Here is a 25,837-nt window from a genome sequence, read left to right on the forward strand (position 1 = left end):
CGTTCAAAATTGTCGTAAAATTGTTCTAAAAATGTTTCAAATTTGTTGTAAAAACACTCTAAAACTGTCCAAAAAATGTTCCAAAACTGTCTCAAAAATATCCGAAAAAAGTCTCAAATGTATTCAAAATTTGTTCTCAAATAGTTAAAAAAATGTTTTAAGATTATTCAAAAAAGGTTCCACATAAGATTTAAGGACAAAATTTAACTAAATTGCTTCAAATAAATTGCATTGATTCTAAAATTATCTTAGAAGTATTCCGAAAATCTTAAAAAAAAATACTTAAAAGTTATGAAATAATTACTAAAATCCACTATTTTAGAGCTTCCGATTATCTATATGATGTCCTAAAATTGTCCTTTAATAATGGTGTTAAAGTAACACGGATCGAAAATTCACACCGAGAGAATTTCACACCATTATTTCACACTACACGGCCATGTAAAGTGCTCTGGGTCCATTTTTACATCGAAATTTTTTACAGTGTATTTATTTTAATCAAAAACTTTTATCTACTTTATATTTTATTATTTTAAACTTTCTAAATTAAATATTAACTTTTTTTTGATTATTTATTTTTAATTATTAAACATAAAAGTTTAATTATAAAAATTGTGTTACTTAAAATATTATCAACACCGGAAAATTTACAACACCGATTTAACACCGAAAAAAAATATTTACACCACGACCGGTGTTACTGCTACACCGATTTCGGTGTTGAATTTAACACCGGAATTTTTAACACCGTACACCGCATGGACTTACACCGGTTTTTTTTACAGTGTATTATTAGAATATTAATAGAATCTTTAAAAGTCACAAAGTCTCAATAAATTAAAAAACATAACAACGAAAATTTTTACGCCAAAATAAATGAACAGACGAACACTCATTTAGCCGAAAAATGTGAATATATAGTTATTTGGATGAGTAATTTTCGACCGAATCATTATTCATATGGATGAGTATTCGGATGAATATACGTCGGAACGAACTTTTTTCGAAATTAAATTAATTTTAACTCTTGAGGAATATAAGATTTATGTTTACCTATATTTGATAGCTCGGTGTTTTATAAATTACAAAATTTTCTAAAGTTTTGATAATTCGGAATGCTTTCAATCTGACTGGTTGACCGCAACCCGAAATGCCGCACTTTTGGCGGTTGGAGATGTAACGGTCAGAAGCTTTCGTTGGAACTTTTTGCTTCGTTCACTTCTCATTTAGAAGTTTACTATTTTATTCAAGTCAATTAAATCCTTTATTTTGAAATTTTTGTTGCTAAAATTTTTATTTAGATAGATAGATAGATAAGTGTTTTATTTGTATCACAAAAATTATGTGTTTTACAAACAATATAATTTTAAATATTTAAAGCTATGTGTTTATAAAACTTCAGTAGTTTTTTAAACTTTTAATTTCTATAAGATAATATAAATGAATATGGTCACATACATATACTTCATACATGTGTTGATGTACTTTTGAGCACTCATACATTTAACAACCAATTTTATACCATCTCACAATATAAGCTCTCGACTATATTGAATCTATTCTTCACATTCTCTCTCTTTTCCTTATTTTATACATACAATACAATTCAATTTTTAATTTTTAAATTTTAATTTTTACTCATTTCAACGACATTCCATCTATACTTGTTATTTATACATTCCTGCTCTCTATATTCTCTATCACTTTATCACTGATATTTAAATTATATGCCTCTATCACTTAATGTTTTTATTGCTTTTTCTTCCCTTTTTGTTTTTTTTTTCTATGTATATTTAAAAAACAAACAATTTAAAATTTTTATTCAATTTCTCAGCATTCCACCTATACATGCTAATCATTCATTCTCGCTCTCATTATTCTCTACCACTTTATCACTGTCATTTAATATTCTTTCTATTTCTCTTAATATTTTACAAAATTCTTTGCACAGTTCCCCACTTAGTTTTTTTATTATTTTTTCTTTTATATTGTCTCCCTCACACGTTCCCCACCACTCTCGTAATTTGCTCCGTACTTTTTCACTCATATTCTCTGATATTTTCTCACAACCACACAAATGCTCTAGCGTTTCATCTTCCACTTTGCAGGCTCTACATTTCCAGTCATTGTAGCCTTTCTTATCAGCTCTTGCTATATTCCCACATCTAGCTCTCGCCCACACTTCCTTATCTCTTCCTGATCCATTTTTTACTTGCCAATATAAAATTTTTATTTATTTATTTATTTATTTATCTTCTAAATTAACAACCTTTTTTTTTAAATCAATTACAATTTTTAATACTAACCAGAGAATTTTATTTTTCTACTATTCTAGGTTGATATGCTAGTTTGTTTCACAGGTATTGTTTAATTTGAATACTCTTTTTTGATAAATTTCATTTTTCTTTACCAATCCTTGTTAATTTTTTCTACACCTAGGATTACAAGATTCACTGGTCAATTATTGGTCAGTTGAGTCAAGAATAACACAAAAAATGGCGTTTGTCATTTCAACGCATTGGAGTACGAGACCCACTAATTTATTTCTAACCAACTGGGTCGAGAAGAATATGTGCAGTGTTGAGTGAATAATTAATTCAATATTTTTAACTTCCCGCTAAGAAAATCGAAGATTTTCAAAAATCGGGAAGTTATTGTTTTCACCCCGTTTTGCAAAAATCGAGTTTTCATCAGATCTCGACGTTTGAAGGTCATAGGCATAGGAAGCTTCCCTGACTACTCCCGCGAGGTTGTCACGGTGTGTGTGTGTGTGTGTGTGTGTGTGTGTGTGTGTGTGTGTGTGTGTGTGTGTGTGTGAAAGTATGTGAACCGCTTATAACTTTTGAACGGCTCATCCGATTTTATCGCGGTTGGTGCCATTTGAAAGGGCTTGGCCAAACTTAGATTTTGAGTATAATTTGGACCGATTCGGATCAGTAGATTTTGAAAAATCTTAAAAAAACTAAAAAAAAAAATTTTTTCAAATGTTGTTTTTTTCGGATAACTTTTAAACGGCTCTACCGATAGATTCCAAAAACTAATCAGCTCTAGACAATAAAAAACCACGTCGATCGCCACCAAGCTGGTCGAAATCGGTTAATTCGTTCGAGAGATATCGTGAACGAAAGAAAACCGAAAAAAGTGTTTTTTCGAAATTACTTCGAAATTTTCGGTTCGATCAATAAAAACCTGAAAATTTTTTATGAGGCTAATAAAACTGCGTCGAATGCCGCCAACCGCGTGAAAATCGGTTGATCCATTCAAAAGTTATTGCGGTTTGAAAATTCCAAAAGTAGTGTTCTATGAAACTTCTATCAGACTTTTGAGCTCGAAGAGCTCAAATGCATAGAAATACTATCTTTTTGAGATAAGGCGGGCAATAGCCTAGTCGGCTCGGTGCCCTCTATTCGAAAGAGTGGGACCCGGGTTCGATCCCGACACGCACCACTATTTTTCAGTGATTATAAATAAAAATTTGGGCGTTACGTTGCCAGCCTCTGAAAGTGGCAGAGATAGCCGGGCGGCACACGTCTGACTTGGGTGATCACCCATTTAAGGAACAACTTGAATGGGTGACCACTCTAGTCGGCGTTGGTTAGCGCGAGGGATTTCTGCACACTAGGAGAGGGGCCTAATGCTCCAGTGGTCGATAAAGAAGAGTTTCTTATCAATCACTGTAGACTTAGCCCAGCTCCGACTATACTATCATGGGTTTTCTCTGTGGTTTCCCCATGGTTCTGTTCCAACAGCCTGAGAGGTGAGGTTCAGGGTGAATACGGTACAGAAAGCACAAGTCGGTCCACAGCCGCTAAAAATTAAAGTAAAAATGAAGTGTCGGGTGGGACTTGCTAAGGTCCAATATGAGAAATAGAAAAAGCGTAGAGCTAGTAGAAAAAGAGGAATCAGCTTTGTAAAAACCGAGAGGAGTACAAGTAAAGCATAGTAATAAATACTGCCATTTATTTATTTCTACCGAATAAAATTAAAAAAAAAAAAAAATATGGATCAACAGCATTAAAAGATGAAATAAATGAAGTAATACAATTTCGAAAATTAATTACTCAAAAACGGTGCGGTCAATTGATCTGAAATTTTGGTAGTGAATTATTAATATATTTATCTTTCAATAAAAAAAATTTCATAATTTTCTGTTGAAATGCCTATCACGCTACAACTACCTTAAAAAATAAAACATTGTTCTTTCGGTGCTGCATGTATTCTTCTCGGCTTAACTAGTTGGTCACAAACCAGTGCGCCTCATATTTCAAGTGGACTAAAATTATTTGAAAAAAAAATATTATTAAATTAATTATTCACTTGACACTACACATATTCTTCTCGGCCCAGTTGGTTAGCAATAAACCAGTGGGTCTCGTACTCCAATAGGCTGAAATGATTTGCACACTATGTTGATTATTCTTCTTGGCTCAGCTGACCAACAATTGATCAGTGAACCTCGTATTTCAAATGGGCTAAAATTAATTGAAAAAAAATTAGTAAAACGGTTCACCCTAAAGGCCATCCCTGCAACTTCCCGCTAATTCCATACCTGGGCGCTTAAAATTGTACTTATGACGTTTTTAAGATTTTTGAGCTCAAAATATAATTAATGTGATATTATGAGCTCGCTGAGCTCAAAGAGATCCTGGTCGAGATGAAGAGTTCCAGTTAAGAGTTCAAGTTTTTTATGGCGTCTTCCGAAGTGAGTATTTGCAGTAATTTTTATTTTTGGATTGATATTAATATGTTTTTTTTGTTTCAGGAAAAATCTAATGTATTTTTCTTCGATGGTAAGTAAAAACTTGTATTACTTCATTTATTTCATCTTTTAATGCTGTCGATCCATATTTTTTTTTTTATTTTTTTTCTATAGAAAGAAATAAATTGCATCTTCTTATTAGGTAAGTTTGAACCGAGAAGAATACACGCAGTACCAAAAAAAACAATGTTTTATTTTTTAAGTGGTGATGTTTTTTTAAACCGCGTTTTAAATTACCGTGTAATAAAAATTGAAAAGTTCCGTGAGATTGTGAAGTATAGTTTTGTTCAGTGATATTATTATAGAACATGGAGTACCAGGTCGAGACAGAGTTTCAGTTAAGAGCTGAAGTTTTTTTATGGCATCCTCCGAAATAAGTATTTGCAGTAATAATAATTTAAAGTTATCAGGAACGTGGACCAAGGGTAAAAACAAATGTTACGTTTTCAAATGTTGCAACGTTTCGTTGTTATTTACAACTTCTTCAGGCAAGATTTGAGGTTAACATTTATGTAATAACAATAATCTTCTGAAACACTTCATCGTTATTTAAAGTTATAAATGAACGTTAGATGACGTTCCTGATAACTTTAAATTATTATTTATATCATGGATGAAAGTAATTTAAATAATTTGCAGTAATTTTTATTTTTGGATTGATACTAATATTTTTTTTTATTTCAGGAAAAATCTAATGTATTTTTCTTCGGTGGTAAGTGAAAACTTGTATTACTTTATTTATTTCATCTTTTAATGCTGTTGATCCATATTTTTTTTTTTTTTAATTTTATTCGGTAGAAATAAATAAATTGCAAATTCTGATTAGGTAAGTTTGAGCCGAGAAGAATACACGCAGTACCAAAAAAAACAATGTTTTATTTTTTAAGTGGTGATGTTTTTTTAAACCGCGTTTTAAATTACCGTGTAATAAAAAAATTACAAGTTCCGTGATTTTGTGAAGTATAGTTTTGTGTAGTGATATTGTTATAGAACATGGAATACCATGTCGAGATGGAGAGTTCCAGTTAAGAGCTGGAGTTTTTTTATGGCGTCCTCCAAAGTAAGTAATTTTTGTTTTTGGATTGATCCTAATATTTTTTTTTGTTTTAGGAAAAATCTAATGTATTTTTCTCCGGTGGTAAGGTAAAAGACCCAGTTATTGACACTGGCCTAGTTGTTTGACACTTACAATTTTATTATAATTAAAAAAATAAAATGTTCTCAGAAAAACAATTATCTTGAAATTTATAATTCAAAAATTATGTATCTTAATTTATTAGAGTTGATTCATTTTTTTTAATTAAAATAAAATTGCAAGTGTCAATAACTAGGCCAGTGTCAATAACTGGGTCTTTTACTTTAAGTGAAAATTTGTATTACTTCATTTATTTCATCTTTTAATGCTGTCGATCCATATATATTTTTTTTTATTTTTATTCTATAGAAAGAAATAAATTGCAAATTCTTATTAGGTAAGTTTAAGTTTCTTTTGAGAGTTAATTTTTAAGGATTTAAAAAAATTTAATAATATATATTTATATATTTTTTTTTATTAAAAAGAAGGCATTTATTTCGTCCAAACAGAAGTATAATTAACGTACAAATGGTATGGTTATAGTGATAATATCAAGTAATTAATAATAAATACCAATTAAATTTAAAATACGAATGTCGATTATACTGCAGATAGTAATCTCCAATCGATACAATTTATTATAATCATAATAATTATAATAATATTTTTTCATATATATTCGGTAATTGTACTAATGAGATGTGTTCAGTGGCAGTACATATATATTTTATATATATACATATTTAGTATTCAGTGTGTCAACATCTACAGTAAATATATATATCTATTGGCTTATTTTTTTTTACTTTTTTATTTTTTTCTGGTAAATAATCAATTTTATTAATCTTGCTCTACCAACTCAAATTTATTCCAATTTTTCCGAATTAAATATTCATAAAAAAATCCAAAGTTTTAAAAAGTAATTGTGCGCAAAAAAAAGTCAGACCAGTTTTTAGTAATTGTCATTTCAATTAGAGTGTTTAATTCAAATGTGCGCACTCACTCTCGTTACTTTACATTATGTACAAGATATTGACAGTATTTGAATAGTTAAAAAATGAATGTGTGTAATGAATTGTCGTTTGAGTGAGTTGAGTTTCAGCAAGATTAATCAATTAAAAAAACAATATTCAATAATAATAATTAAATATATCAGTGTAATAACGATTTGCTTCTTTACCATTATCATCATCATCATCATAATCATTACCATATTTTGTTAATCTTCAATGTACATACACAACAGCAATCTAATCATCTCTCTTAATGCCACTGCACACAATAAACTCATGTGTTAACGATAAAACATTTGTTTTATTATTTTCTTCTTTTTTTTTTTTTTTTCTAATAGTTTTGTTATTTTATTCATTTAAATAACGTTTAGTTATCTTTTCTCAATTTAATGCCAGTCTGTAGGAATACTGTCTCTGCTTAATGTCTAAAAATTCGATGGCGTTAAAGTAATTCTTTATCATATCATAGATTTTCATTTAAATAAACACAACTAGTCGGTAAATATAATGACGACGTAATGATCAATGAACAAGGTGTTGATGAATAAAGGAGTGCAAGTAGATAACGAGGAAGGGATTATGGAAGTACATATGTTAGACGAAACATTTAATAAATGTTATAATTATAATTTTAATTATAATAATAATATACTTTTTAATTTTAATACTAAATATATGATATATATGACATATGATAGACTAGGAAGAGGATTTTTGGGACAGCGTATACGCGGTTAAGGGTGCTTCAAAATTTTGTCGCTCTAGTTGAGGAATTTAATTGCAATAAAGTCTAGTTTTTATTTTAATAAATTAATAATTATTAAAAAAAAATATAAATATGATAGTAAAAAAAAATGTTTATTAATTTTAAATATTTAAGTAAGTCATATCAAAGATAAAAAAAATTTATAAATTAAATCTAGAGCCACAAAATTTTAAAATACCAAAAAAATAGTAAAAATAATTATCACAACATTTAAATGATGCAATTAAAAATTACAATAACTAAAATAATAAACCTTAAAACCAGAGTTACAATTCACTTCGTTGCTCTGATTTCCCATCGTAATTTCTGTTTATTTTCATCATCAATTCTTTTTAATAATAATTTTGTTTAAAAATAAGTAATAATAATCATTATAATTACACATCCGTACATCAATAATTATGCACTTATACAAATAGTCTGATGACTATAATACATATATTTATATTTATATTTATATATATATATATATATTTATATCTAATCGTTAAATTGACTATTAATATCCCGTTGAGAATTTACAAATCAGTTGATTGGATGGCTAAATGGTTTTGTCTTTGCTTTTATTCACACAAACAAGTACGACATTTATTAATAACTAAGCGTTCTTAAGCTTGTTGTATTTCTCATGAGATTATTTATTTTAAATCTTAAAATTTAATTTATTTTATTTAATACATATGTTGTCTGATGTACGTTTTTTTTTCTGGTCTTCGTAGCCTCTGACATAAAGAAATACAAAGTTTTTATTTAAGTCCCGAGACTCAAGTATAAATGTTTTAGCCTCGTGTAATTATTTTACACTTAATTAAATATTTTAATGACTTTTCTACGTGTATGTTAATCTTTAGTTCACGATGTGAGCAATGAATCATTAGTTAATAATAATAATAATTAATAATTAATTGATAGGTATGGCAATAAACCATTGATAGATTGCGGGGTAACTAATTATCAGTATAGGTAATACAGTTAATTATTATACATCACGGTCTTAACTGCGTACAGTTATAATTTATAATAAAAAGATTATCATTAATTTATAATTTAATTTAATACAATACAATATAATTAATTAATTAATAAACTAAAAAAGGATAAAAAATCGAGACTTAATCTCCACGTGCTGAGATCCGAGTATTTAATATATATTTCTTTTAATTAGTTTTATTTTTTACGTATAAAAAAGACATAAGTTTAAAACTTTAAGATTGTTCTTTGGTATTTGTTATCAATTTATTATTTCATTTTCTTCTTTAATATTTATAATTATTATTATTATTTTCCATAAAAATATTTATCGTGAGTTAAAAACACGTAAGCCGATATTCATACGACACGTTTATAATTAATAATAATAATAATAATAATTATAATTACAAATATTACAAACTAACATAGTAAAAATTTAATATAAACGGTGTCGGTTTTGTTTAAAATTATCTTATAACTTTTAAAATATCAATATCAATAATTATAATTAATAATAATACCAATAAAAAATATCGGGTAATAAATTAATAAATTATTTATACAAAAGTCACCTTAACAATAAATATGCACATTTAGGAATGAAGTGCTTAAATAAACGCGCACTTAACATACACCCATGCATCAATGCGTGCAAGTATTACTTTTATTTATAATTAATAATTACTTATATTTGTTTTTTTTTATAATTAATATTTAAGTTAAATATTATTGCAAAGTTCGTGCTTCAGGTAGGACACAATTACGGGTTTTATATTTATATTTAAACTTTGTTTCTTGAATTTTAGCTTTCAGTTTATTGTACAGCTAAACTTTTAAGAGTAAAGATTTTAATGGTGGATAGTTTTTAAGTCGGTGCGCGATTCGTCGGCAGAAACTTAATTTTTCACTACGAATTATTTATTCACAGCGGGTATAGTTTTTTACGAGATCGCGGAAATTAGCGTCGCGCACTGGTATCATAGCGGCTGATAGTTTAAGCTGTTTATCTTCCTATTTATTCAATTAATAATTGTTAATTGTTTATTCTTCCTCCTCACTTTCGTCCGCCGGGCCGTACATATCCGCTAGTTTGTCGAACCTCGGGCCCCAGGCGCCCAAGTACTCGTACTCGTGCTGTTCGTCGTCGGTTCCTGTAACGAGTAATGCAAAGTTGTTGAGTTATATAATTATAAGAGGGATGTTAAGTAAGCTCTAACTATTTTATAGCGACTGCCGGTGAGGGCTTGAGGCTAAGAAATGTCGATACGTGCTCGTTGATCGTTCAGCAGCAAAGCTTTGAGGGTGGTTAACTTTCGGGTTGTTGGAGGTTTGAGTTATTTGGGTACTAATTATTATATCTCATCGGATTATGACGTAGTGACATCACCGGGTACTTATTGTATTACTAGCCAACTACTCTAAATATTTCGCATAATAGAGTAATCAAATTAATGGATTTTCATTTTATAATGTCTTAAATTTGGTAAAAAATTAAAAGAGATCTAGACGTGTCACAAAAAAAATTTATAAGAAATTAGATTTGTCCGCAGAAAAAAATTTTGTTCAGATAGGGATAACAAATTATATGTTAAAATAACAAAATTTAGTTTTATAACAAGTTATTGATATGTTATAACAACTAAATAGTTTTGTTACTTCCAGATTATACTAAGTGAAAAAAAATTTCAAATAGTAACTAGTATAATTCAAATTATAATGATTATAATCCAGATATCACGCAGTATAATCTAGATTTTTCTAGCTACTATCTGAAATTTTTTTTTATCACAGATATCACTGAGTATAATCTGGGATGATATCCAGTGTCATCTTGTTCTTTCCGTGTGGCAAAATTTTAAAGTTGATTCAACAAAATACTTTAGTTTCTATAACAAATTTTTTTGTTGAAACAGCAAAATTTTTCCATTAAAATAACAAAGAGAATTTGTTGGAGTAATAAAGAGAGTTTATAATAATAATAATAACAATGAAGGTAATATTCAGATCTCAGCCAATAAATAACAATAAATGCTCAGGTTGTTTAAGATCCGTGATTTATTTGATATCTAAATTGTATCAAATTCCGCAACGGTTCGTTGATAATCTTAACTTCATCAGGCGTCTATTAATTAATAACAAATCATCATTTACATATCAACAATATACAAATAAAAACAATTATAAAATACAAATTTTTTTAGATCTTAAAATCTCACAAGATGTTCTAAGATTGTAAGATCTTAATAACAATTTGTATATTGTTGAAATGTAAATGATGGTTTGTTATTAATTTATAGACGCTTGATGAAGTTGAGATTATCAACGAAACGTTGCGGAATTTGATACAATTTAGACATCAAATAAATTACGGATCTTAAACAACCTGAGCATTTATTGTTAATAATGACAATGAGAATTTGTTGGAATAACAAATAAATTTGTTACATTAAATTTTATAAGAATACATTAAAAAAAATTTTCTATAATCAGCTATAGCAGACTTGGAAAATATTTTAGCAACAAATTAATTTTGTTAGAGCAACAAATTGATTTTGTGATTTAACAAACTGGTTTTCAGTTTTCACAATATATTTTTCAATTATCCCGTTTTGCACGACTCATGATGCGGAGCATCAGAGAGTGCTTTACGATCGAAAAACTTTTTTCGCCTCATTTTGGCAACTATTTTTAACTTCCCGCTAAGAAAATCGAAGATTTTCAAAAATCAGGAAGTTATTGTTTTCACCCCGTTTTGCAAAAATCGAGTTTTCATCAGATCTCGACGTTTAAAGGTCATGGGAAGCTTCCCTGACTAATCCCGCGAGGTTGTCACGGTGTGTGTGTGTGTGTGTGTGTGTGTGTGTGTGTGTGTGTGAAAGTATGTGAACCGCTTATAACTTTTGAACGGCTCATCCGATTTTATCGCGGTTGGTGCCATTTGAAAGCTTGGCCAAACTTAGATTTTGAAAACTATTTGGACCGATTCAGATCAATAGATTTTGAGAAATCTTAAAAAAACTGAAAAAAAATTTTTTTTCAAATGTGGTTTTTTTGGAATAACTTTTAAACGGCTTAAAGGTTCAATTCCAAAAACTAATCAGCTCTTAACCTCAAAAAACCACGTCGATCGCCACCAGTCCGGTCAAAATCGGTTGATTCATTCGAGAGATATCGTGAACGAAAGAAAACCGAAAAAAGTGTTTTTTCGGAATAACTCCAAAATTCCTCGCGCGATCAATTCAAAATTTAAGATTCTTTGTGAGGCTTGAAAAACTGCGTCGAATGCTTCTAACCACGTAAAAATCGGTTTATTCATTCAAAAGTTATTGCGGTTTAAAAATTCAAAAAATAGTGTCTTATCAAATCTCTATCAGACTTTTGAGCTCGAAGAGCTTTAAAGCATAGGAAAACAATCTCTTTGAGCTCGGGGAGCTCAAAATAACCCATAAATTGTATTTTTGAGCTCGAAGAGCTCAAAAACGTCATTGGTGCAATTTTAAGCGCCTAAGTATGGAATTAGCGGGAAGTTGCAGGGATGGCCTTCAGGGTCAACCGTTTTCCTAATTTTTATTATTATAGCCTTGTTAGTTAACGGAATCAAGATATTTTGCATATTATTGTAAAGATAATTTAATGGAAATTAATTCCATACTTTTTAAAAATTGATTTAGTGCAATAGAAACGGAAAAAACATAATAGGTCAAAAAATTTTCCTGTCCGTCATGTATGGAACTCCGGAAACACTGTAACTTGCGAAAAAATGCATTAATTGAGTTAAATTTTTTTTTTTTTAATTTTTTGAGAGAATTGTAGGTCACCGAATGCGAATGGCTAGGTAATTCAGTGTCGTTTAATGACAATTAATAAAATCAAATAACCAGAAGACTGTATATCTATAGATATCGATGTAAAATTAACATGGATGGTGATATATCTATAGATATTATGTGCATTTATTCTACCAGGGGCGCCTGTCATTACCTTCCTAGTACAGCTGTTTTTTTTTATTATTTTTTATTTATCGAACGAATGAGCATTATAAGTCGTGTAATTTTGGATTTGCCAAACTTTTTTGTTATTTCAACAAAATTGTTTTTATGCGTGTGTAGTTGGATTAATTTTGATAAATTATTATTTACCAGAAGCTAACGATGATAAAGATCCAGCAGTACTTCCACCGCCTTCATACGCGTAATTTCGTAAATCGTCAAACGGCGGAGCGTTTGGATCGCTGTCAGCCCGTTTTTTGTGGTCTTCAATGAATATTCCAATATTCGGTTCTGGCCCCAGTGAATCTAGAAAAAATTAAATTTAAAAATATAAATAAATAATTCAACAGCTCAAAGTCTCTGTAGACCTAACAAAACAAAACTTTCTTATGTGTAAAGTAAATAGTTGTTCTCGAATTTTATAGAAAATCAAGTCACTGAGGACTCGAAAGGAAACATTTGTTTCGTGCTCAGTAATTCTTGGTGGAAAATAATAGAAAAACTTTAGTCACGGCACCAGTAAACCCCCAGAGAATTTAAGCTCTATCTTTTTTTGTTTGCAAGCTTATTCCTATTTTTTTCTTAAAGACTTTAATTGTCAAGTAGGTTTAATTTCCGAGTGATTTATTGACCAAGAAGATAAAAGTTTATTTTCTGTTTTTTACTGTAATTAAACACTTATAAGTATAAATTTTTTTTTAAATTAACTATCATTAATAAATTAAAATAAAAATATCTAACCACAGAGTTATTAAGTAATGTTATTAGCTTCACTTACATGCAGCTTTACACGATAGTAATTTGCCTCCCATGTCTGGAATAGGACCTCCGATAGGTATTTGAAGCGGCGTGATGTCAAAGGCCGTCATATCGTCTTCTCCGCCGCCTTCGTCGTCATAATTAATAATATTCTCTCTGACGTCGTCATCTGGTCCGGGGTATTTGATGTGAGCCTCCCTCCTTCTATTAATTACCACGAATACTAACACCAGCACTAAATAAAAAAGTAAACCGTGCATCGCATCATTAATTTAATTATGTATTTTCCTCTATTATTTCATAAATTAATAATTGGAATTAAATTACAATTAAAGTACAAACTCACCGAGAATGACTAACAAACAGACGAGAATCGCAGCAAGCGCGCCCATGCTTAACTTTAGTGTTTGTCCTTCTTGAACAAGTTCACAATTTTCACCCCAAAAACCGTCGGGGCAAATACACCTATACCTGAGTCTCGGGTCTTGATTAATGCACCTTCCGCCGTTCAAACAGGGGTAATCTATGCACTCGTTCTTGTCGGTGCATCCTTTGCCGTCGGGGGATCTGACTTTTCCCTCTCCGCATCTGGAATTTATTTAACTATTTTGTTTAATTGTTCGGGGATTTTTTATATTTAACTTCAGTGTGCTCCTCTCTATTAGACTTAGAACTAATTAGACTACTCAGAGTACTTTAATGACGGGATTAGATTAATCGGTTAAGTAAATAATCTACTTACGTGCAAGCGTGCTCGTTCCAAAGATCAATACACTCGAACGGTTCTGGACAAAGTACGTTGTTACAAGGCTTATTAGACGGACACATACGCTCTAAATTCCTTGCCATTGTCGCCTGTCCCCATTGGGTTCCATTCATCGCCGGTGGTAAGGGAAGGTGCTTGCCTTCTAGTCTTATGTCATCCAAACATCCTGTAACAATTAACGCAATTTGTAAGCAAATTTATTGCTTGTATTCATTGATTTAATTTAAAATTCTATGATTTTATTATTGAATTATTAGTTGTTAATTATGTGTCTAAAATTTAGATTCAAATTTATAGATCAAAACTCTTAGATCCAAAATTATAAATAAAAATTTTTAAGTCGAAAATTATTGATAAAAAATTATAGTTCAAAGCTTGTAGATCCAAAATTGTTGATCAAAAATTATAGATCATTACTTACAGATTAAAAAAGGTAGATCCAAGCTTATAGACAAAACTTATAGATCCAACTTATAAATTCAAAATTTTAAATAACAAATTTTAGATATAAAATTATAGATCAAAATTTTTAGGCTCAAAATTATAGATAAAAAATTATATCTTCAAACTTGTAGATCCAAAATTGTTGATCAAAAATTATGGATCATTATTTACAGACAAAAAATGGTAGATCTAAGCTTATAGACAAAATTTATAGATCCAACTTATAAATTCAAAATTCTAAATAAAAAATTTTAGATATAAAATTATAGATTGAAATTTTTAAGCTCAAAATTATAGATAAAAAATTATATCTTCAAACTTGTAGATCCAAAATAGTCAATCAACAATTATAGATCATTACTTATAGATAAAAACTGGTAGATCCAAACTTATAGACAAAACTTATAGATCCAACTTATAAATTCAAAATTCTAGATAAAAAATTTTAGATATAAAATTATAGATCAAAATTTTTAGGCTCAAAATTATAGATAAAAAATTATATCTTCAAAATTGCAGATTTAAAATTCATTCAATTTTTGTCAACCAAAACTATCATCTATTATCCACCTGACATAAAACAAATAATTCAATCCGTCATATTACCTTTCTGATAATCAGCATAGACCTCAAAGGTCCTAACTCCAGTGTATTCGGCCTTTCCACCCGCATAAACACCCTCTTGCTTGTCAACAAGTAGCCATTGATGACCCTCGAAGGAGAAGGTCTCATTGAATCTTCGTCCTTCGCCTCCATCAAGCTCTAAAGTCGCCGCAGATCCGTACCTGGAGACTCTCACAGTGTGCCACTGCCCGTCATCAACAGTGATGGCGCTCAACCAGATGTCCCTTTCTTCAACCCTCAGACTGTTCAAGTTGTATCTGAACTGCAGTCTGCTGCTTTTGATTTCCAGGATCGCGTACTCTCTATTGTGCTGGTCACTAACCCTGAAGAGCTCTCCGTGGTTCTCGCGGGTCCTAAATCTCAGTTGAATCTGGGTCGAGTACTTGTCTGGCTCGAAGGATAGCGCGTACTTGACATAACTCTGCTGCTTGAAAGTGGTCGGGATCGTCTGAGTCATGCACCCTGGACCGGTCCAGCCGGGGTTGCATTGACACCTTGCTTCGGTGAAGCTTCCTACGCACGTTCCGTGTTCCCAGCACCTCAATGTCGACTCCTGGTTCCCGCAGATTTCGTCTGTCGGAGGACAACCCGCTACGCTGTGCTTCGAGAGACCTGGATGTGCGAGATCGTAAAGCTTGCTGTTGTGGAACAAGTTCCTGATGCAGCCGTCGAAGCCCTTGTTCATCGGCCGCGACTTCCACTTGTAGTGCGACGACTCGAAGTGTTCCATGTAGGACCCGCCCAATTGCAGAGGCGCGTTAACGTTCAGGTACTCGTTGAACGGCGGAACTGCTCCTGTAGCCTGACACGATGTTCCGTCGAGGGTTGGAGGGGTTCCGTCTTCTTGCTCACTTATTTCCGCGGATTTGCAGAAGTCTACGATAAGTTTTACTGTTTCTGTCGTCCAGAAAATGTCCAGTCGATGCCATTCTCCGTCGTCTAATGGACGCTTTGTCTTTACTTTTAGTTCCAGAGTTCCTGATCCGAAGTCGATTAACAGTCGTGGTACTCCTCGCTCGAGCTCCACGGAAATAAAGTCTAGAAAATTGATTTTTTTTTATTGATAATAAATCATTGATTTTTTTTTTTTTTTTTAGAATTAGATGCTGTTAAAGTTAAAGAGAAATTATTTTTTTTAATAATTTATTTTGGCACTATTGAATTAATTTTTTAAGGAGGTTCCAGCGTATCTAAGGTGAAAAATAATTTTCAACTTTGAGCTTTAAAATTAAGTATACGTATAAATAAATACATCATTTATCTAATCCCAAAATTTAAAAAAAATTCACCGTTTAGTTATTACTTGGATATTAAATTTCAAAAATCACATCTTTTATGTCCTTATACACGGGTTTTTATGGCTGATAAACTTTAATCGAGACTTTAATTATTTTTTTCAATATTAACTTTAACGAATAAAAAACTATCCACAAGAAACTTGGATTATTGTAAAATATAAAAAAAAATGTAATAATAATACATTACCGATATAATTTTTGAAATATTTAAAGTTTAATTTTATTCTTGGTGGTTCTCATCCATGATTTAAAATAAATTGAGGAAAATTATTTCTCGGGAACTTGGACAACAAAAAAACTAACAAAAAATATAACATTTCAGTTTTTTGTTGCCCAAGTTCCCGAGAAAAAATTTTCTTTAATTTAGTTTAATTTTATGTTTCTAACTCGTTTATCGTCAGCTATTTATTCAAATAAAGATTTGGCAACGTCGCGTCAACAGCTGAGAAAAAAGAAAAGGATTGAAATATAGTTACAGAGAGAAATATTTAACTCATACACTCATGCATGTCCCTGTATTGGGTATAATCAAACGCGCTATTGCCAAATCTGTTTATTTAATCCAGCAAGTAATAAATACGAAAGTCATTTTATTACTTAATTTTATGAAATAAGTAAAAATCATTAGTTATTAAATTATTCAAATTATTTTAAATTAAGATAAAGAATTCTGACGAATATTGGGAAGACTGAAAGTTAAAAAACATTTAAACATTATTTTGACTTATAAGTTACTTTTGAACTTTCTTAAACTAAAAAATTTTCCTTAGTTTAAATTTATTTTATTTGGTTTAGAAATTTTTTTTCTGCTTCTTATTGCCGGCCAATCTTCAAATTGTTTGCTTAAATCATGGAAATTTTAGAGATTTATTAAATTGATTTGAAATTTTTGGGAAATACTGTCGAGATAAAAAATCAAAAATTGATAACTAAAAAATTCTGCATACAACCTCTCAAAGAAAGATAAAAATGCAATTAACTAGTTTGTAGAAAGACTGCTCTTGTTAGAGCTAAGTTAAAGTTAAAGTTTGCTCTCTAGATATTAATTTTGGGAATAAGTAGAGCCTGTATTATATTATACAGCACTGCAGAAGAGGAGAAATTCATGTTATAGTTTTGATAGTTTGAGACAAGGGGACATCTCAATAGAAATGTAAATATTGATGTAATTTGATGTTATATTCATGAATATGAGAGGAAGATGAAGATGAAGGAGAGAAACTAAATTATCAAATGAAAGTTTAGTAACTTACCGGAAACCATAACTTCGTCGGATTCTGGTTTCACAATGGGGCCATTGTAGAGTAACAAACCGTCAGGCTTTCGTGTGATAAACTCAAAACTGAGGTGACTGTTGTCGCACATTTCTAACGCCGGGTACCAAGCCCAGCCGTTGCCACGGAAACTCCGCGCCGTTTGCTGACATCTAGGTCCATTGTAGCCCGCTGGACATTGACATCTAATAACAAACATAATAAGTAGGCTCAGTTGATGATAGGAGAATGTATTTTACCAGACTGATTATAATTATTTCTCAGCTTCTTTTTGTTCTGTTATGTCAATCTGACGTAAAGCTGGAAATTAAGTGTCCGGTTGTAATTAAATTCTGATCGATACAGTCATTTTTGTTAATTAAGCCACCGGGAGTTGAGGGTTTACACCGCCTACGGGTCAAGTTTAATTAACTACCGACTTGATGCTTGGATGGAAATATCTCCTGATTGAATATTAATGGTCGTTTTTATTAATTGCTAATAAATAAATTAATAAATTAATTTTATATTTTAATGCTCGGGAAATTTTGATTAAAGTTATTAATAATTGAATGATTATTTTGAAAGTTTTTAATTAACTATATTTATTAATTTTTATAATTTATTATTAAAAACTAAAAGTCGGTTCGCAAAATATTTTTATTTAAAATTTTAATTATTAAATTATTATTATAACGAAAAACTTTTTAAAATTTTATTTTAAAAATCTAATATTTTTATATGTTAATATCCTATTATGGTTTCATTTTATTATGTAAAAATTTATGATTTGAATGCAAATCATTTACCATAAATTTCCGTGTAACTTTTAGTGATTTCATTTTTTTTTTTCACGATTAAATCTTCTTACGCTTGATCCAATTTTGGTTTCTAATTTCAAACGTCGGAATCTTAAATTTGATTTTAGTTTAAAAAAAAAAGAAATAATAAAAGCCGTAAATTTTCCAGCATCGCGTAGCGTCTAAGTGTGTAATAAATTAAGGATTCATACATTTTTTAAACAATAATTCAGTAATTTTAATATTTTGTTTCGTACATTTTTGTTATAATAAAATTGAATAGTTTAGTCGCCTGAAAAACAATTAAAACTTATATTAAATTCAACAATTATTTTGTTTGAATGTGATTAAAACTCGGACAATAACAGTTATTACGTCAATAGAAATTAGAGATAATATCTAAATTACAAACGACCAAAAAACGGAGAACAATTATCATTACGCAGTAATTGTCGACGGAGTTAAGCGGTAAATAAAATATCTCACGGCAATTAAGTAATTACTATTTAAATTTAAATTCAAATTCAAATTAAACAGTACACAGAAAAAAAAAATTTTTTTTTATTAAAAAAATTCTTTTCTTAATTTTAAGAAATTTTTTTTTATAAATTAAAAATGATGGAAAATATAGCCAAGAATTGAATTTTTTAAGAAATTGGCAGGGAGATTTAATTTCTTAGTCCGAAATTTTTGTTTTGAAATAAAAAAATTATTTTACCTATACTTTATTAAATTTATTTAAAATTTTTGATTAAAAATTTTCAATGCCAAGAAAATAATTCTATTAAATCAATAAATTCATCTTTATCATAAAAATATTTTCGAGCCAAGATATCTTTTTTTGTGGAGATATTAAGAAAAAGTAGAGGATCAAGTATCAGCAGAAAAGCGAGCATGATATCTTCAAACTGGAGCGCGTCAATATTAACATGAAGCGTTTAGTATTCCGGGTGTGTTTAATTTATCATTAATAAATGGATTTATAAATTCAACTCACGTTAATCCATATCTGCCCTCGATGCACCGTCCGCCATTGTAGCAAGGGCTGTTCCGGCACGACTCGGTGGTGGTAAAGTTCCTGGCACCGCAAGTGCACTGGGCAATAACGTCAACCCTGACGCCGACCAGGGCGGTTTTATTAGCATTCACCATGTACGGCTGATTATTAATGTCGAGAATATTCGTGCAGCTTCCCTCGCAAACCTCGTTTTCGTAGAGACACTCGTCAATCCCGACCATCGTAATATTTATCCCGATCTCTTTCTCGATTTCTTCCCGATGCATCAGGACCATCCCATTTAGCCTAACGGCTTTATAGTAGGGAGACCCGTGGGCCGCGAACCTCACGTCTGTCAGTGGCGGGTATTTTCTGCGCTGCTGCACGCTGAATACGTCGACGTTCTCCCTCTCAATGTCCAGCAGCAATGCCAATTTATCCTTGAACAGATCCGCTTTGCTCCGCGTTAGCCTCTGGTTCTTGTAATCCCAAACGCGGATGAAGTCTTCATCGGATATCCCGGACAGACGTACTGACCCGGAATTCATTACTGCCTCGTGCGGTATCGTCTTTACGGTGACGGTTACGTTTGCCGGGACGTCAGTCTGGGTATGTTTACGGTCGTAAACTTTGAATCGTAAATGATACTTTCCGTCGTGTGTGCCGGATTTCATCGATATCATTCCTGAATCTTCGTCGAGCTTGAACTGGGCGTGCTCTAAGCCCTCCCAATAAAACTTCTTGTCCGGCAAATCCCAGTCGTCCAGGTCGTAAACGTAAACTCTACCTATTTCGGTGTCTGGTGATTGTCCCTTTAAAAAAAATATCCGGATTTTTAAGTGTTATTTGTTGGTCTAAAGACTTCATTGCACTCGAGTTTTGTTAAAATATTTTTTTTTTTTTGAGAATTTAGTGCTTATTTTTTATGCGAAAAAAATAAATAAAATTTTTAGCTTTGTTATCTAGATTTTTTTTTGAATAAAAAATTGAAAAAACAACACTGAAAGGTTTTTTTTTTTATATATTTGATGCTTTGTAAACGTGACCTATGCTTTGGAGCTTGTATTTATAGTTTCGACTTTTCATTATAAAATTTTATTTATTTTAGCCTTAGTGTCAATATCAATTTACTTTTATTTATTTTACACAAACTGTAAATTTTTTTTTATTTTATTTTATTGCCGTTTTTTTATTTGGCTCGAGGTTAAAAATCATTTTTGTCAATAAATATCAAATTTTAAATTTAATCAGTATGAAAAAAATATTTCTAAAAAATTGAAATTGAAGTTTAAATTAAAAAAATTTTTTTGCAATAAACATTAATTTTCTTATCAAATAAATTTTAATAGAAAAAAAAAAATTTAATATCAAAAGTGTAGCGATAAAAAAGCAATACTCACAGCATAGTTATATACAAAGATATCCTTAGAGCCAGGTTGCATTTTGTTATCATTAACATCGCCAATTACGACAGTAAGAGTGCTCGTACCGGCCATGAGCGGAGTTCCGGAATCCTTTATTATTATAGGAATTAGATATTCCTTCTGCACCTCGCGATCAAATGAGCGCAGGGATGATACAATCGCCATACCGTCCCCATTAGCACCCTCTGTTATCAAAAGGAATAGATTAATACAGTAAACCTCCGAATTCCAACAACAATACCATCAAAGTACAAGATAATCGCTACTAACTGTTATCACTCTCGACTTTGAAGCTAGCGCGAATGATGTCGTCGGCATTGGGGTCCATCCTGAAGGTGAAAGGCGGCCCGTTGCTCCTGGACCTGTCGTCGTCATCTGTCGCTAATATCTCAATCACCTTCCTCGGCATCGCATACTCCGGCAAAACGGGCCTGTAATCTTTTAAGAAAGTCGGCGGATTGTCGTTTATATCCGTGACTATCACTGTTAGCGTAGCGGTCGCTGTTTTTGGAGGAATTCCATCATCGATTGCAAGAATTTTGACCTAGAATGAATTTATATTTATTATCAATGATTCAAAAGTTCAGAAAGTTTATTACGGACATTTATAAAAAAAATTTCAGTTGAAAAAAAAAATAATCGTAAAAAAGCACTTTGATAATAAATCTATAATTAATATTTTTTTTTATTGAGCTGAAAAAGATGAAAAGTGAAGCAATTTCCACATACTTGATGTCTCGGGGTTTCTTCTCGATCAAGGCTCCTTTGTATAGTGACAGTGCCGTTTTCATTGATATGAAACTGCCTCTTGCGATCGGAACTTCGGTCAATCGCGTAAGAAACCTTACTGTTCCCTCCCTGGTCGGGGTCCGTCGCTTTGAAGGTTTCCAGGCTATTTCCGACTTCCGCGTTCTCGAGCACCGTCGTCTCGATGTTTGACTTATCGAACTGGGGCTTGTTGTCGTTTATGTCCCGCAATTTAACTACCACCCAGGAGTACGCGACGTGGTATTTGTCGTTGTCGTTATCCTCGCCCTGGAAAGAGTTTTTACATTTTTTTTTAGTATTATATCTTTACATTTAAGCTGATGAAAGAATAAATTTTATTCAAGATAAAAATTTTAACCAGGAAAATTATTTTCAAGAGCCTGATAATTTTTAATCAAGCATAAAAATTCTTATCTATTAAAAAGTCTCTTAAAAAAAAAATGATCGAAATTTTTTTTTCGGTCTTCTGAGTACATAAAACTCTTTAGTAGATTTTTAATGTATTCGTCTTTATATTTTAATGGTACTTGATCGATTAATAAATATTAAGAGCAATATTAGTCTATATGTACCTTGTCGTTAACTTGAATTTTAAATCTGAATCCATTGCTTTGTAGTTGGTTCTCAAAGTCTAATGGCTGGACTATTTTTAATGAACCAGTTCCATCGTTGTTGCGAACCATTGTGAATTTATCAGCCCCAAACCCGCTGTCGTCCAGCACCTGAGGAACAAAAGATTAATGCATTAAGCTCGAGAGGAGGAGGAGGAGGAACAGAAGCTACTCAGTTTCACTGTTGGAGAAAAACGCATCGAGTGTAATGGGCTGATAGGGTATTCCGTTAGTCATTGACCATCACCATCAGAAACTCATTTGATGTAAATAAACGGAAAATGCTGCCTGGAAGAATAGATAGGATGCGAGCAGAGGTAAAGAGACACCGTGACGAGTCAAAGAAAATTTAACCGCTTGAAGCTTCAAAGCTCGGCTCTGCTCAGGTGCATTAGTGTGCTGGGATGTAGATTGGCGGGGGTGTGGGTGGAGGTATGTATGCGGTGGAGCTTTCAGAAGCCCGAACGTTTAAAGTAATTTTGCAGAGCGGCTGATGGCCCTCTTTCTCTGTCTCTTTTTCGTTCTGGTTCTGGCGAATAGTTACCTTGTATTGGAACTTGTTGGTTTCGTCGTCGTCGTGAACAGTGACAGTGAGAATCGGCATTTCCGGAAGGTTTGTGCCATCTGTTTCATCCACTTCAGTGAGCCACTCTTCTTTAGTGAATTGCGGAGGCATGTCGTTTATATCTTTTACTCGTATCGAGGCCGTACCCGTGCCTGTTTAAATAATATCATTTTTATTTTATTTTTATGTTCAATCGGGATTTTTTCTCTCTAGTCGGTGGTAAAAGTTTTGATGAGTTTAATTCAAGGGTGAAATGAATTTTAGATTTAGTTTTTTTATTTTTGAGGATTCATTTTTTTAGCTTAGAGTTAATTATAAAAAAAATTTTTTTTTTGATTAAAAAGAATAAATTTTAAATCTTGAATTAATTTTTTTTTTATCAATCAAAAATTATTTTACAAGTTTAAAAGCCGAAATTTCATAAAGAAATTATTGAAAAAAATATAAATTTTAGTTGCAATAAATTGAAGAATTATTAAAGAATCAAGAAAAATATTTTTGATTAGTTGGTTGGTTGAAATTATTGTTTTTTTCAATATCAATAAATAGAGAAACATTGTGGTATTTTGGCCTCTATTTTTCAATTTATTATTTCCACACTGAAGTGAACGCGGTCTCGCAGAACATAGATGAAGATGAAAATAAAAATAAATGAAAGAGCAATTTGTATATTTGTAGATACCTTTTAACGAGCCGCCATCCACCGCAACTATTTGTATCGAGTAATCTGGCGTACGCTCTCTATCTAAACAACAAACAGCGGTCTTGATAACGCCAGTATCCGGTTCAATTTCAAATATCGGAGAGCCGGTCTCCTCCTCGATAACATTTTTCTCGATCGAGTAAATAAGTTTCGCGTTTGTTCCCTCGCTCGGGTCGTCGTAATCGACCGCGGTCATCGTCATTACCAGCATTCCTGTGTGATAAAATATTATTAAATAAATGTTGATTTAAACTTAAAAAAAAAAATAACAATAATAATAAATAAACAAATCACCTGCAGTTCCATTTTCCGTAACATTACCATGATAGACGCCTTGCGGAAATATCGGGGCATTATCATTAATGTCTTTAAGATTAACCTGGACATCGGCATACCCAACAAGCCCTTCTCCGCCCTCGTCCTGAGCAAACACTGTGAATCGCCACTGGGGTCTTCCGTTTGGCTGATCGCGATCTAACGGCTGATAATCGAATTCCATTAGTTTTTTCTCCCAAGATAACATTTCAGTATGGATTGAAAATATACATATATATTTATATATACTTTCTTTGAGCTTTATATTTTCTTACCTTTAGCACATAAATTTCGCCGGTAGTCCGATTGATATCGAACTTACTGTTTGCCGGGTTATTGGGATCTATTCCTTGACCCGTTAAAAAGTAAACAATATTCTGAGGCCTGTCTTTATCACCGTCAGTTGCCATTACCTTTTAAATATTTGAATAATAGAGAAAAAAATTAAAAACCGCTCTTGGCAAATTCTTAATTAAAAAATAGATAATAGACATTGATCTGAGAAAAAGTACCTGAAGAACTCGCTTTGGCAAATTTCTGTCATCTTCCTCGGTGATTTGAGTTCGGTAAGTAGGTCTCTCAAATACCGGAGGATTATCATTAACATCTTTTACATGAATTACTACTGTCGTGTAATTCTCACGGAGATTGTCCGACGCTGTCAGTTTTAATTCGTACTAAAAAAAGAATTTATTTTTTTTTTTTTTATCAGTTGCATAAAATTTTCACACGGAAAAAAGTAAACTGTAAAATTCACTCGGATTCCGGTTAATTTTTATATTTTAATTTTTAATTTAATATTAATTTTTAATATTTTAATTTTTAATGTAGAAAATGTAAAAGCCACAATTTATAATTTAATATTGAAAATGTGATTACTAGCTGTCATTATAGTGAATAACGATTCTCTTATCTTAAAAAATTACAGTTTCAAACAGTATAAACTTGCCGTTTTAATATATAGTCTCTATACTATGAGGAGAAGGGGAAGGTCTCACACTCGAAGAATTTACCATTTGAAACAGTAATAATTCTACTCTTAAAATAAATATTTTACCAGTCCAGGCAAATCAATAATTATAGCTTGATTTTTAGCGTTGCGTTTAAGATTTACCATTTGTACTTTGTAAATATTGACGTTGCTTGTATAGAAAATTTAGTAACTGTAGTTTATATTTTTTACATATCATGCGATCATTTTTTAGGTACGAAATGATAAATATCAAAGTAAAAATTCTTAATTATTATATTTTAACATTTTCGAGTTTCACGTGGCGAATATTATTGTTGGAAATAGTATTTTCTTCCATGTAAATAATAAATTGTAGCATTTAAATGATAAATATTAGAAAGTGATTGTTAAAATCACGATTTTACTCTTTGAAATGGTAATTTTTTCCAGTTGATCATTAATTATTATAAATCGATTATTATTTATTACAGTTTATTTTTTTTCGTGCACTGAAAATAAATTGAGTATATTTCACTAATTTATTTTTTTAGAATTTTAATTTATTTTTAAAATAATCTTTTTTCAAATATTTATACAAATTAAAAAAACTCGATTTTTATCCTGAGTTGTTTAATATTCAAATATTCAAAATTCAAGATTAATTTCCGAGAGCTCAAGATCAAATATTAAATTCTAAGCGAATAATTATTTGCAATTTCGCAAATATTATCATTAATTTATCAAACCACACAATAGTCAAGTTATATTCTATTGACAATTCATTAAAAAAAAAAATTAGATATTAATAAATTTTTTCAACTTTTAATTTATCAAAAATTAATTTAATGTCAATAAAGAAAAAGGAGAAAAAAATTTAATTCAAATGGATTCGAAGATATTGATCCCTGGTATATAGTAACGCGTCGGAGTCCCAGTCCCTCATTCAATCTCGAGAATAAAAGATAATATATATAGTACTGTGGT

The 25,837-nt window shown here is 30.9% G+C and overlaps 1 protein-coding gene across 7 annotated transcripts in view; it reads right to left on the bottom strand.

The window, feature by feature from the left end:
* Window positions 1–8,233: 8,233 nt before the first annotated feature.
* The window catches only part of LOC123273180 (neural-cadherin), a 118,457-nt gene continuing 100,853 nt past the window's right edge, over window positions 8,234–25,837 (bottom strand). For all 7 annotated transcript variants that reach the window (XM_044740460.1, XM_044740458.1, XM_044740456.1 and 4 more), the window contains 17 exons: window positions 24,414–24,578; window positions 24,177–24,314; window positions 23,881–24,067; window positions 23,566–23,799; window positions 22,863–23,035; window positions 22,280–22,429; window positions 21,669–21,974; window positions 21,210–21,483; window positions 20,916–21,124; window positions 19,516–20,327; window positions 17,719–17,924; window positions 15,150–16,205; window positions 14,076–14,265; window positions 13,680–13,921; window positions 13,353–13,568; window positions 12,725–12,880; window positions 8,234–9,736 (listed from right to left, as the gene is read on the bottom strand). In XM_044740460.1, the coding sequence (XP_044596395.1) occupies window positions 9,627–9,736; window positions 12,725–12,880; window positions 13,353–13,568; window positions 13,680–13,921; window positions 14,076–14,265; window positions 15,150–16,205; window positions 17,719–17,924; window positions 19,516–20,327; window positions 20,916–21,124; window positions 21,210–21,483; window positions 21,669–21,974; window positions 22,280–22,429; window positions 22,863–23,035; window positions 23,566–23,799; window positions 23,881–24,067; window positions 24,177–24,314; window positions 24,414–24,578 (4,824 nt within the window). In that variant the 3' untranslated portion in view covers window positions 8,234–9,626. The remainder of the gene's footprint in view (window positions 9,737–12,724; window positions 12,881–13,352; window positions 13,569–13,679; window positions 13,922–14,075; window positions 14,266–15,149; window positions 16,206–17,718; window positions 17,925–19,515; window positions 20,328–20,915; window positions 21,125–21,209; window positions 21,484–21,668; window positions 21,975–22,279; window positions 22,430–22,862; window positions 23,036–23,565; window positions 23,800–23,880; window positions 24,068–24,176; window positions 24,315–24,413; window positions 24,579–25,837) is intronic.

The sequence above is a fragment of the Cotesia glomerata genome, linkage group LG10 (assembly GCF_020080835.1).
Source record: "Cotesia glomerata isolate CgM1 linkage group LG10, MPM_Cglom_v2.3, whole genome shotgun sequence".
NCBI classification, from domain to species: Eukaryota; Metazoa; Arthropoda; class Insecta; order Hymenoptera; family Braconidae; genus Cotesia; species Cotesia glomerata.